The sequence below is a fragment of the Poecilia mexicana genome, unplaced genomic scaffold, assembly GCF_051168715.1.
Source record: "Poecilia mexicana isolate PSO_F unplaced genomic scaffold, ASM5116871v1 scaffold_2, whole genome shotgun sequence".
Taxonomy (NCBI): Eukaryota; Metazoa; Chordata; class Actinopteri; order Cyprinodontiformes; family Poeciliidae; genus Poecilia; species Poecilia mexicana.
Genome location: NW_028263371.1, coordinates 25,228,050 through 25,241,257, shown reverse-complemented (window position 1 = coordinate 25,241,257; position 13,208 = coordinate 25,228,050). Strand labels below are relative to the sequence as shown.

Here is a 13,208-nt window from a genome sequence, read left to right as displayed (position 1 = left end):
TGCTAAATTTACCTCGTTATGTGCGCGAGGTGAAGGAGCATAAGGCGCGCTGAAGTGTATGGGAAAACATCATCGGCGCGCCGCCCCATCCAGACGGGGTTTTGACACCCCTCTGGTGCTGCGCCCCTATGCGTTGCATGCGCTGCATACCCACTTTTTGCGCCACTGACCTGACCCAGTGTAGGCTTCTTAGAAGTGCTACGATTGGTGCGGTTCTAAAATGCATAATCTGCATAATCAGAACTTCACATAACACAGAAGACGATGTGATAAGTAACCGTCAGAACATAATTTTTATTTAAAGGCACCACTATGCCTCAAACTACATATATTTCCAGTATATTGAAACATTCAAAATGAATAACGCATAACCATTCCTCAGAGAACTGGTAAAAAAATAGGCCTTCAAAGTCAATATATAGTTTCACTAACACTGGAATAAAAATTGAAGACTTTCATTTTACAGCGACATAAACTGAGTTTAACTCATTAATTTCTACAATCTAATGAACATAACACAGTTCTTAAAGAAATATCCATGCTTTGGTTATCACTAAACAAATCAAAGAAAAATTACTTCCAAAACCTAAAATTCAACATGGCTGAAATAATGTGGAATTCTAGTATTAACAGGATGTCTCAGCGCAATCTAGAGAAACTCATCCATGCGTTTATCTTGAGTCGCATTGATTACTGCAGCAGCGTCTTCACAGGTCTGACTAACAAATCAATCAAGCAGCTGTAGCTGATCCAGATGCTGCTGCTGGAGTTCTGACTAAAACCAGGAAGATGGAGCACATCACACCAGTTTTAAAGTCCCTACACTGGCTCCCTGTAGCTCAGAAAATAGACTTTAAAATACTGTTGTTAATTCATAAATCACTGAACGGTTTAGCTCCACAATACATTAAAGATCTGCTGCTGTTGTACCAACCTTCTAGACCCCTCAGGTCTTCTGGTTCTGGTCTGATCTGCATCACCAGAACCAAATGAGGAGCAGCAGCATTCAGTTTATATGCACCACAAATCTGGGCCAAACTTCCAGAAAACTGTAAAACAGCTGAAACACTGAGTGCCTTTAAATCTCGACTTAAAACCCACCTGTTTAGAGTTGCTTTTGAAACATAATCAATTACAAATTTAACAATTTAATGTAATGTTTTGATTGTTGATTCTATGTTACATGACTTTGTGTTTTGGTGTTTTTTTATTATGTAAAGCACTTTGAAATGCCTTGCTGCTGAAATGTGCTATACAAATAAAATTTGATTGATTGATTTGACCATCGGCTGGCGAGACCTATGCATTGAACAAAGATTTATAAGTCACTGTAAATTAAAATGTAAACTACTCCAAAGTTTAGGGGCACAAACTTGGACCTTGGAACATCTTAGGTGAACATGGAGGCTGACAAATGTTGAAATCAGTCCTAAAACAAACAGGAAGCCAATGGAGAGCAGCCAGAACTGCAGATAGATTTTCATGTTTTTATTACCTGCTAAAAGACTAGCTGCTGCATTTTGGATGGTTTCCAGACAATGCGGAGATGATTTATCTAACCCAGCATAAAAGGTGATACATTAATCCTAAATGTAATAACAGCACAAATCACTTTTTCAACACATTTTGTTGTAAGATATGACTTCACCTTGGTAATTTGTCTTGGAAGAAACTGGTTTTCACAACAGCATTTATCTGTTGGTCTAATCTTTTGATTGGATGATTTTTCTCTCTGTCTCCTCAGACTGAGTTACTGTGACTTCTCAGAGAGAAGCTGTGAAGCTCTGTCCTCAGCTCTCAGCTCCCAGCCCTCCAGTCTCAGAGAACTGGACCTGAGTAACAACAACCTGCAGGATTCAGGAGTGAAGCTTCTCTCTGCTGGACTGAAGAGTCCAAACTGCAAACTGGAAACTCTCAGGTAAACTGTTCTCAATGCTGGAGAAAACAGATTAATGTACATTACCTGCTGTCGGATGTGATGAAATGGTTATTTCCATAACAGATTTGTCAACTTCTTTTTTCTGAACCTTATTCTTTATGATTACAAACCACTTATTTATTTTTTATTTCATTCTTTGGATACAATTTAACACATAAAAATGACGGACGATGACAAAAGCGACTTACAATTCTATAAAGTAAAACAAATTAAACAATAAAGCAAAATCACATATTTTAAAAGCAAAGTTAAACAAAATGGAAACAAACTGTGAACAGTCATTATGGAATGTCAAACTCTGCTTGAATCAAATGCTAAAGAAATGAGATGGTTGAACAAAGATTTAAGAGTCATAACAATCTGTGAATTAAAATGTAAACGACTCCAACGTTTAGGGGCACAAATTGCAAAATCCTGAATTTAATCACCTCTGAATTTAATCTTGGATCTCGGAACATCTTAGGTGAACATGGTGGCTGACAAATGTGCTCTTAGTGCAATGGGCATGTTAAAAAGATCACAGAGGTATAATGGGGCTTAGCCTTCTATCACTTTAAAAGTAAATAAAATCTTAAAATCAATCCTAAAACAAACAGGAAGCCAGTGGAGAGCAGCCAGAACTGCAGATAGATTTTCATGTTTTTTATTACCTGCTAAAAGACTAGCTGCTGCATTTTGGATGGTTTCCAGGCAATACAGAAATTATTTATTTAAGGCAGCATACAAGGCATTACAGTAATCCTACCAGGAGGTAATAACAGAATAAATCATTTTTCCAACACATTTTGTTGTAAGATATGACTTCACCTTGGTAATTTGTCTTGGAAGAAACTGGTTTTCACAACAGCATTTATCTGTTGGTCTAATCTTTTGATTGGATGATTTTTCTCTCTGTCTCCTCAGACTGAGTTACTGTGACTTCTCAGAGAGAAGCTGTGAAGCTCTGTCCTCAGCTCTCAGCTCCCAGTCCTCCAGTCTCAGAGAACTGGACCTGAGTAACAACAACCTGCAGGATTCAGGAGTGAAGCTTCTCTCTGCTGGACTGAAGAGTCCAAACTGCAAACTGGAAACTCTCAGGTAAACTGTTCTGAATGCTGGAGAAAACAGATTAATGTACATTACCTGCTGTCAGAGATGATTTAAATATTATATAAAATTAGATTTGTCAAATTTTCTCATCTTAGCTCTGTTCCCTGTGAACACAAACCATTGCTTTATTCTTTATCTCAGATTCATTTCTTGACTCTGTCAATGAGATTACAGTTATCTAAGCTGGGAATAATGGTGTTTAAAAAAGCGGTTTTACTAACACTGTTACTTTTTTCAGACATGAGTAATCTAATTTTTTTTCTACATTTACTGTTACAGTTAGTGATAATAAGGCATCAATATAATTTAGAACAGAGGGTTGAAACTGTATTCATTTGACCGGGAGATAAAGGGTTGAAAACAATCAGTGATTCTGATTGGCTGAGAAACAGTTCAGTATTTGTTGTAAACCAATCAGAGGCAGACAGAAGCATTCGGAGTCACAAACACTGAAGCTCTGCCGGACTTCATCTGAACTGAGAAATGAAAGAATTAGTTATTGAACTGATTTTTAGGCCTATCATGATAAACAATAAATCAATTAATCGCATGATAAATTAAAATTATCGACCTCATTTTAATTTATCGGCTTTATCGTTTCTTCCTGCCTTTTCTCTTTTTGGGCCCGCGCTTTCTGATTGGATACCTGTCACATTCAACAGGCTGCGTTCTTGCTCCCAGTCGGGGAAAACCCCTGATTTAGATCGGAGCGGCCAGGAGGTTCTACCGACTGGACCCGATCATTCGTAACACATGACACACTACAGGATGATCGGTTACGAAATCACCAGCGACAATCTTGGAACGCGCAATGTTCTAACATTGTTGTAAGGGGAAAATTGGGGCAAAAAAATCATGTAGTTGCATGAGGTTGTCGTATATGCCCATCTTTATGTAAATCTAATGATTATTGAAGGCCAATATAGTATACAGACTTCATAATCTGAACTCTTGGTTGAATGTAGTTTTTATTTCCACTTTGGTTTGGTTTAGTTTTTATTCAAGTACATTTTTTGTTAATGGAGACAGAGAGTTCATTTTATTTTTGGTTGTTTTGTTTATTTAGTTTATCAGTTCCAGTGTTATGTGTTCTTTTGAAAATAAAGTGTATCTATTTTTGGCAGAATATTGCTTGCATTATTAGTCATTTCCATTAAATCAGTGTAAAAAGGTCTTCAAACAATATTATCGTTATCGCAATAATTTGAGATAATTAATTGCTCAGCAACATTTGTTATCGTGACAGGCCTACTAATTTCCTTCTGTTAGTTCACTCAAATGACTAACAGATCATTCATGGATGATGCAAAACTACTAGAGAGCAGGTACATCCTGCATTGCTAAGCACCCGTTAGCACAATGATATGCAAGAATATTCAAAAGATTTCAGCGAGAGCCTTGATTCTTTACTTACTGGATGTGAACCAGAAAGGACGAAAACTTTAATAAAATTGGTTTTGGTGAGCTTTATATTTTAAATAGTTACTTTTTGTGTGTTTTTGCTATGAGGTAATAAATCCCCATTTAAACTCTGTCACTGTTGACTGAGAACAGAAAACTGATTTTCTAACACAAAAAGTGGAATACAGCAAATGAGCGTTGTAAAAGTACCATATTCAAACTAATGTTGTTAATAATTATGTGTTAATTATTTGTCTTATTCTTTGTTCTAATTAAACCCCTGGCTTATATTTAAACTGCCCTGATTCTGGTTCAGATTACACTAAGTTTACCACTAATGAATCTACACTGCAAAAACACAAAGTCTCACCAAGTATTTTTAATTTATTTTCCAGTGCAAATATCTTACTAAACTTGAAATAAGACCAAGCTAGCTTACAGGTAAGCAAGATATAGGAGCTTGTTTTAAGTCAGTAATTCCTTAATATTGATGAAAATGTACTTAATTTATGCTATCAGTCAAGATGACCTATATAACGTATTTTCCGCACTATAGGGCCCACCGGATTATAAGGTGAAACTTCAAAGAATGGTCTATTTTAAAACTTTTTTCATATACAAGAATAGACGCTACAGTTGGGGTTGCCACCCCAACGGTATTGAATCTATACGTGACACAATTTGTTCCATAATAATAAAGAAGTGGTCCCTGAGTACTTTATATAGTCGGCTGCCCCAGTCATTGTTTCACTCACGGTGTTGGTGACCCAGAAAGCAGTTGTGCCCAATTTCTTTCTGGGTCACACAGACCATCCGACACGCCGCCGCGCAGTCTCTGTCTCTCTTTATTAACTTTATTAACTCAAACTGTATTAACAAACCAACGTTCTGACAACAATCCCAGCATGCACTGCGCGCTTCTTCTTCTACGGGCGAAAATGAAGTCAGCGGCTGCTTACCATAGTTGCTAGACCTGTTGTGGCTCAATATTGGTCCATATATAAGGCGCACCGGATTATAAGGCGCACTGTCGGCTTTTAAGGAAATTGAAGGTTTTTAGGTGCGCCTTATAATGCGGAAAATACGGTGTGTGTGTGTGTGTGTGTGTATATATATATATATATATATATATATATACATATATATATATATATATATATATATATATATATATAAACTTTCATTGTTTTTTCCTTGGGTTCTCCCAAGGTTCCCCCGTCCTCATCATGTATTGAATTGTGTGTCTGCAGGCTGTCAGGCTGTCTGATCTCAGAGGAAGGCTGTGCTTCTCTCGCCTCAGCTCTGACCTTTAACCCCTCCCATCTGAAGGAGTTGGACCTGAGATACAATCATCCAGGAGACTCAGGAGTGAAGCTGTTGTCGGCTGGACTGAAGGATCCAAACTGGAAACTGGAATCTCTCAGGTATGGAGGCGCACCTTACTTTTTCTTTTCCCATAGAATGTGCTTGTACTGATATACGCCATTTTTCTGAATGAAGAAAAGGAAGTTACCATATTTTCCGCATTATAAGGCGCACCTTAAAACCTTCAATTTCCTTAAAAGCCGACAGTGCGCGTTATAATCCGGTGCGCCTTATATATGGACCAATATTGAGCCACAACAGGTCTAGCAACTACGGTAAGCAGCCGCTGACTTCATTTTCGCCCGTAGAATAAGAAGCACGCGGTGCATGCTGGGATAGTTGTCAGAATGTTGGTTTGTTAATAAAGTTTGAGTTAATAAAGAGAGACAGAGACTGCGGCGGCCATAGACATAACATAAGGATAGACGCCTCATGCACCGCTCTCGCCTATTGTCGCTGACGAGATTTAGGGCGGCCATCTTGGAGCGGTACTCCACTCCAGTCAGCGTTATGTGTTTAGCAGCACAATGACGTATCAGCGCATTTAATCGATCATAACACACTTTTTTGTTACTGGAAGCCATATTCAAACATCTATCAAAGCAACATTTATAAACAATTGTATTTTTTAAGTATGTTTTTAATACATAGTTCATCATATTTAAATATGCTTAGTGGCTATAACAATAGAATAGGAATGGGATATTCTGATATCGATGTATGAAGAGCATATTACAAAGCACACAGCCGTTCATAATTTATTTAATAAATTATTTAGTAATAATATATATTTATATAACTATACAAACACTAATAATGATTAATACTGAATAATATATATTGGATACATGTTTAAGTATGTATATACATACACACACACATATATACATAAAAAAAAAAAATTCCCCTCTCACCCTCCGCGGGTGGTCTCTTTCATCCTCTGAGCTCGGGTCCTCTACCAGAGGCCTGGGAGCTTGAGGGTTCTGCGCAGTATCTTGGCTGTGCCTAGAACTGCACATTTCTGGACTGAGATGTCTGATGTTGTTCCTGGGATCTGTTTGAGCCACTGCTCCAGTTTGGGGGTGACTGCCCCGAGGGCCCCTATGACCACAGGCACCACTGTGGTCTTCACCTTCCAGGCCTTCTCCAGTTCCTCTCTGAGGCCCTGGTATTTCTCCAGATTCTCATGCTCCTTTTTCCTGATGTTGTGGTCACTTGGTATTGCTACATCCACCACAACGGCTTTCCTCTGTTCTTTATCCACCACCACAATGTCCGGTTGGTTCGCCATTACCATCTTGTCTGTTTGGATCTGGAAGTCCCACAGGATCTTAGCTCGGTCATTCTCCACCACCTTTGGGGGTGTTCCCCACTTTGACCTCGGGGCTTCCAGTCCATATTCGGCACAGATGTTCCTGTACACTATGCCCGCCACTTGGTTATGACGTTCCATGTATGCTTTCCCTGCCAGCATCTTGCACCCTGCTGTTATGTGCTGGACTGTCTCAGAGGCCTCCTTGCACAACCTACACCTTGGGTCTTGTCTGGTGTGGTAGATCTGAGCCTCTATTGCTCTGGTGTTTAGTGCCTGTTCCTGGGCGGCCAGGATGAGGGCCTCTGTGCTGTCCTTGAGTCCAGCTTTCTCCAGCCATTGGTAGGATTTCCTGATATCAGCCACTTCAGTTATTTGTCGGTGGTACATCCCATGTAGGGGCTTGTCTTCCCATGATGGTTCCTCCAGCACCTCGTCCTCTGTTCCCCATTGAGACATTCGCTGAGCACATCGTCCGTTGAGGCTTTGTCCTTGATGTATTTATGGATCTTGGATGTTTCATCCTGGACAGTGGCTCTCACACTCACTAGTCCTCTGCCTCCTTCCTTACGGCTTGTGTACAGTCTCAGGGTGCTGGATTTGGGGTGGAACCCTCCATGCATGGTTAGTAGCTTCCGAGTCTTAACATCCGTGGCCTTTATCTCTTCCATTGGCCAGCTAATTATTCCGGCAGGGTATCTGATTACTGGTAAGGCATAGCTGTTTATTGCACGGATCTTGTTCTTGCCATTGAGCTGGCTTCTCAGGACTTGCCTTATTCGTTGGAGGTATTTGGCTGTGGCTCCTTTCCTTGTGACCTCATCGAGGTTGCCATTTGCTTGTGGTATTCCCAGGTACTTGTAGCTGTGCTCTATGTCTGCTATTGTTCCCTCTGGGAGTGAGACCCCTTCTGTGTGGATGACCTTCCCTGTCTTTGTAACCATCCGGCCACACTTCTCTAGTCCGAATGACATCCCAATGTCAGTGCTGTAGATCCTGGTGGTGTGGATCAGTGAGTCGATGTCTCGCTCGTTCTTGGCGTACAGCTTGATGTCATCCATGTAGAGGAGGTGACTGATTGTGGCCCCATTCTTGAGTCGGTATCCGTAGCCAGTCTGGTTGATGATTTGGCTGAGGGGGTTCAGGCCTATGCAGAACAGCAGTGGGGACAGAGCATCTCCTTGGTATATGCCACATTTGATGGACACTTGTGCAAGCGGTTTGCAGTTGGCTTCAAGGGTGGTTTTCCACAGCCCCATCGAGTTTGCAATGAAGGCTCTTAGAGTCCTATTGATGTTGTACATCTCTAAGCATTCAATGCTGTGTGTGGCATTGAGTCATAGGCTTTCTTGTAATCAACCCAAGCGGTGCACAGGTTGGTGTGTCGGGTTTTGCAGTCTCGGGTGACTGTGTGGTCTACAAGGAGTTGGTGTTTGGCTCCTCTGCTATTTATGCCGATGCCCTTCTGTGCCGTGTTCATGTATTTATCCATGTGCCCGCTTATCTTAGCTGCTATGATGCCTGACATGAGCTTCCATGTTGTAGAGAGTCCCATTCTGTAGCAGCTGGTTCAGTTGAACTGCCAGTCGCTCATGGAGGGCAGTGAGTTTCTTTAGCCAGTAGGCATGGATCATGTCAGGCCCTGGTGCTGTCCAGTTTTTCATACCTGAGACTCTTTCTTGGACATCTGCCACAGTGATGGTTACCGGGGCTTGTTCAGGGAGGTTGCTGTGGTCCTCTCGTAGAGAGGTTAGCCACTGTGCATTGCTGTTGTGGGACGCCTCCCTTTCCCATATGCCTTTCCAGTATTGTTCAGTCTCCAGCCTTGGTGGGTCTGCTCTGTTGTTATTACCCTGCCATTGAGAGTACACTTTAGCTGGTTGGGTGGAGAAGAGCCGGTTAATCCTCCTGGCTTCATTCTCTCTTGTGTATCTCTTTAGGCGGCTGGCCAAGGCTTGGAGCCTTTGTTTGGCAGTTTCGAGTGCTTCAGGTATGGGCATCTGGTTGTACTTCTTAGGTACTGGTCTTTTCATTGCACCTCTTTGGAGCTCTGACAGTTGGCTCACTTCCCTCCTTGTTATCTTGATCTTAGCCTCTAACCGTCTTTTCCATGATGGATATTGGGTCTCACAGTTGCTCTTATATCATTTCAAGGATCAGTGATGCTGAGTTGTATATCAGCTCATTGGTTTCAATGCTGCATTCACATCTTGAATGAGACTTTCTGATGGTACTTCACTCAGCCGTTGTAATTGGCGTCGCCTGGTTGCCTGGTGTTCATTCGGGCCACGATTCTCTCTCTCAGGTCAGTTGCTGTCTCGTTCAGCTTTGATAGTTCGTTCATTACTGGGGCTGCATACCCAGTCTCGGGGTGGGGAGTAGTTAACTCCCCCCTGACCTTACCTTTGGGCTCCTCCCTTTTGCCGTAGCATTTGTGTTGTACCTCGTCAATCTCAAGTTGTGATAGCAGTTGCCGTTTGCGGATGTTGGAACACTGAGCTACTAGTTGTTTGGCAGTCATTGTAGACTGTGGGTGTCGAAGTAACCATTCCACCCTCAGTCTTTGCATGTAACCCCTCTGACTAGGGTTACTTGAGTAGTAGCATTCCAACAGATCCATGTTTTCATCTCTCGCCCATTTCCGTCTTGTTCCAGTAGCCCATTTTTCATCAAGGTGCTCTGGTTCCCCAGCACCTGACGCAGACCTTGTTTGGCCGGGCGACGTCTGAGCCGGCATGTTATGCGTATCAATGTCTCTCATGGTATGAGGTAGGCTATATAGCTCCAAGGGTCTTGCCTAAGGACCCACACTGCATAGCTCAATTGCACTGTTGTAACTCGCCCCCAGCCCGGATTCGAACCCCGGTCTCCCGGGTGGTAGACTGGTGTCTACCCACTGAGCTATACAGTCATATATATATATATATATATATATATATATATATATATATATATATATATATATATATATATATATATATATATATATATATATATATATATATATATATATATATATATATATATATATATATAATGTTTTTCAGCCGAGGATTTCCAGCTTCAGAGAGATTCAGCAGCTGAGATTGAGTCCAAAATCCGATGAGATTCATCCGTGCTGCAGTGAATCCGTCTCTCTTTATAGATATCTCCCTCTTCTTCCTCACATCGTGTCTTTAGGAAATTTTCAAAACAAAAACGGAAGATTTAGGATGTATCTTACTTTGACAGAGTGAAAGAATATAAATAATAGTCTTTACCACCTGTGTAAACTTTGCCGGTGAATGTTATAACACATAATATAAGTTTTATAATATGTGTTATATTGTTTCCTTTCTAATATAGGCCCTTGTGTCAGATAATCTAAGTCAATGTTAGAGAATAATTTTTTTAGATTTACAGAATCTCAGTTAGCCTTCATAGTGGGGCTGAACCCGTATTACACCAAGCACTGTAGCTAATATTAGCTGCTATCTCACCGGTGGACATAAATACAGTAAAATAATATTCTAATCACAATATATACACAATAATATGTCCATCTTACTTGTGAAATGTTGTCTGTGGAGCCCTCACATCAATAGTCCATAGATCCGAACAACAATATCCTTCAGTGCTGAGGCATCTTCTGCTGTTTTGCTTGAGCAAAGTAGGAGGGTATACCGCTCCAAGATGGCCGCCGTATTTCCTGCGCCGGAGCGGCCAATGCGGGGTCTACTCTTATAGTATGTCTATGGTGGCGGCAGTGTGTCTGATGGTCTGTGTGACCCAGAAAGCAGTTGGGCACAACTGCTTTCTGGGTCACCAACACCTTGAGTGAAACAATGACTGGGGCAGCCGACTATATAAAGTACTCAGGGACCACTTCTTTATTATTATGGAACAAATTGCGTCACATATAGATTCAATACCGGACGGGTGGCAACCCCAACTGTAGCGTATGTTCTATTGCGGTGCGCCTTGTATATGGAAAAAGTTTTAAAATAGACCATTCTTTAAAGGTGCGCCTTATAATCCGGTGGGCCCTATAGTGCAGAAAATACGGTACAAAAGTCCCACCCCTTCACATTTGGTATCATTGAAAAGCCCTAAATGTCCTCTGTAGATACCAAAAGGAACTAATTCAGTATTATACAGTGTGTGGGAGATATTCAAGTTTAGAAATGTCCTCTACAGAGGACAAATTTGAACTACTGGTAGTCAGGAGGATAAGTGCAGCTGTGAGTTGACTCTAGATCTATAACTCTAGATTGTGCCTATTTAGGTCCAAAAATAAAACCTTCAGTTTTGTTTCTGTTCAGCTGGAGAAAGTTTTGGCACATCCACACATCGATTTGTGCTGCAGCACCAACTGTCCTTCCTACATCCACTGCAGTTTGCAATGTTTCCATCATCATCATCATTACAGTCCAGCTGTCTGTTTGCTCTCAGCTCTTCTTTCTTTCTCTGGATTTTTCCAACAAGTGGACATGTCCAAATGTTGGACTGTCCCTGTCTCAGAGGACAATGTGTGTGTGAGAGAGACATGTAATGTCCATGTTTGCTGCTGAAAGAGATTGATGTTCTGACCCCCCTCCTCCTTTCAGGGTGGAGCCTGCTGGAGACCGATGGCTGAAACCAGGTCTGAGGAAGTGTAAGTGTGTTTTTCATCTGATTCATGACAACAACGCAGCTCAAACTGTCACATCACTCATTCAGGAGTCAAAGATCAATAAATGATCAATAACTGCAGCTGGATTGTGTTTGTTCTCTCCATCAGATTCCTGCCAACTCACCTTTGACACAAACACAGTGAGCAGAGAGCTCAGACTGTCTGAAGACAACAGGAAGGTGGGATGGGGACGGGGACATGAGTCATATCCTGATCATCCAGACAGATTTGATGATTATTCTCAGGTGATGTGTAAACCTGATCTGTCTGGTCGCTGTTACTGGGAGGTCGACTGGTTTGGAGGGCTTAATATATCACCGAGTTACAAAGTAGAGAAGGGGGAACGAGTCGAGACTGGATTTGGAAGGACAAGTCATTCCTGGAGTCTGGCCTGCCAAGATGAATATTACTGTCTTGATCACAAACACCTAACAACACGTCTCCCATACTCCACAGTCTCTCACAGAGTAGCAGTGTATGTAGACCATCCTGCTGGCATTCTGTCCTTTTATGAAGTCTCCTCTGATGACTCTCTGATCCACATCCACACCTTCTACACCACATTCACTAAACCTCTCTACGCTGGGATTGGCATCTGGGGGCGCCCTGTCTCCTCAGTGTTTTTGCGCACGAGTTCAGTCTAAAGAGTCTAAATTTTTCCCTCTGTGGTGAAAAACTACTATAAGTTAACATCTGCTGATCATGTTATATAAAATGCTTGTTGAACTCTCACCAAAATAACTATTCGGGTTACATGTACAAGGTTGGGACTTGTTTCCCAACCTTGTACATGTCTCAGACTGTCTCAGTCATTGTTTTGGACTCTTTATCCTGGTATAAACTCATGTGTGTCTCTGCCTGGCAGAGCTTTTCATCCAGACCTGCTTCATCACTGATTGTCCTACAATCTCTGAGTTCTGCACAATTCGCAAATAAACCTGATTGAGTGATTTCACCTGAACACAGCTTGGTGATCATTTTTTCCACAACACCTCCTGTCAGAGAAACTCTCTTTCTGTTGAACAGATAATTCAGTCTCTACATGTTTGACTCTTTCACTCAGAAACACCTTTTCAGATTTATGGATTCAATCAGTTTCTGGCTGAAACTCTTTTAAATGATTCCTTGGAAACTTTTCCTCTTCCAGTCCTTTAAAGATGGAAGCTGGGATGATTCCAGGATGATTTCAGGATGATTCCAGGACCCACATGTTGTTTTTCTGTTTCCAGTCAAAGCTTCACACTGAATATCAGGATGTTTTGTTTCTCTTTTTTCCCCTTTCATTCATCAGATTCCTTTGAAATGTTGAACAGTTTTTCTCTCTGGACATTTTCTGTTGCTGTTTGCTTCCATTTTTCTTCACACATCTTAGATTCAAATGTCAAATCTTCATTTGCTGCAATTATACTTTGTATTTTCATGAGCAATAAAAGTATTTTCTGTTTATTGGA

General features: G+C 41.2%; 1 protein-coding gene across 3 annotated transcripts in view; it reads left to right on the top strand.

The window, feature by feature from the left end:
* LOC148160730 (NACHT, LRR and PYD domains-containing protein 3-like) overlaps window positions 1–13,208 on the top strand; it is a 42,226-nt gene extending 29,018 nt beyond the window's left edge. For 2 of the 3 annotated variants that reach the window (XM_088013134.1, XM_088013130.1), the window contains 5 exons: window positions 1,745–1,918; window positions 2,843–3,016; window positions 5,680–5,853; window positions 11,693–11,739; window positions 11,866–13,208. In XM_088013134.1, coding sequence (XP_087869260.1) covers window positions 1,745–1,918; window positions 2,843–3,016; window positions 5,680–5,853; window positions 11,693–11,739; window positions 11,866–12,401 — 1,105 coding nt within the window. In that variant the 3' untranslated portion in view covers window positions 12,402–13,208. The remainder of the gene's footprint in view (window positions 1–1,744; window positions 1,919–2,842; window positions 3,017–5,679; window positions 5,854–11,692; window positions 11,740–11,865) is intronic. The other variant, XM_088013139.1, reaches the window with a different exon arrangement.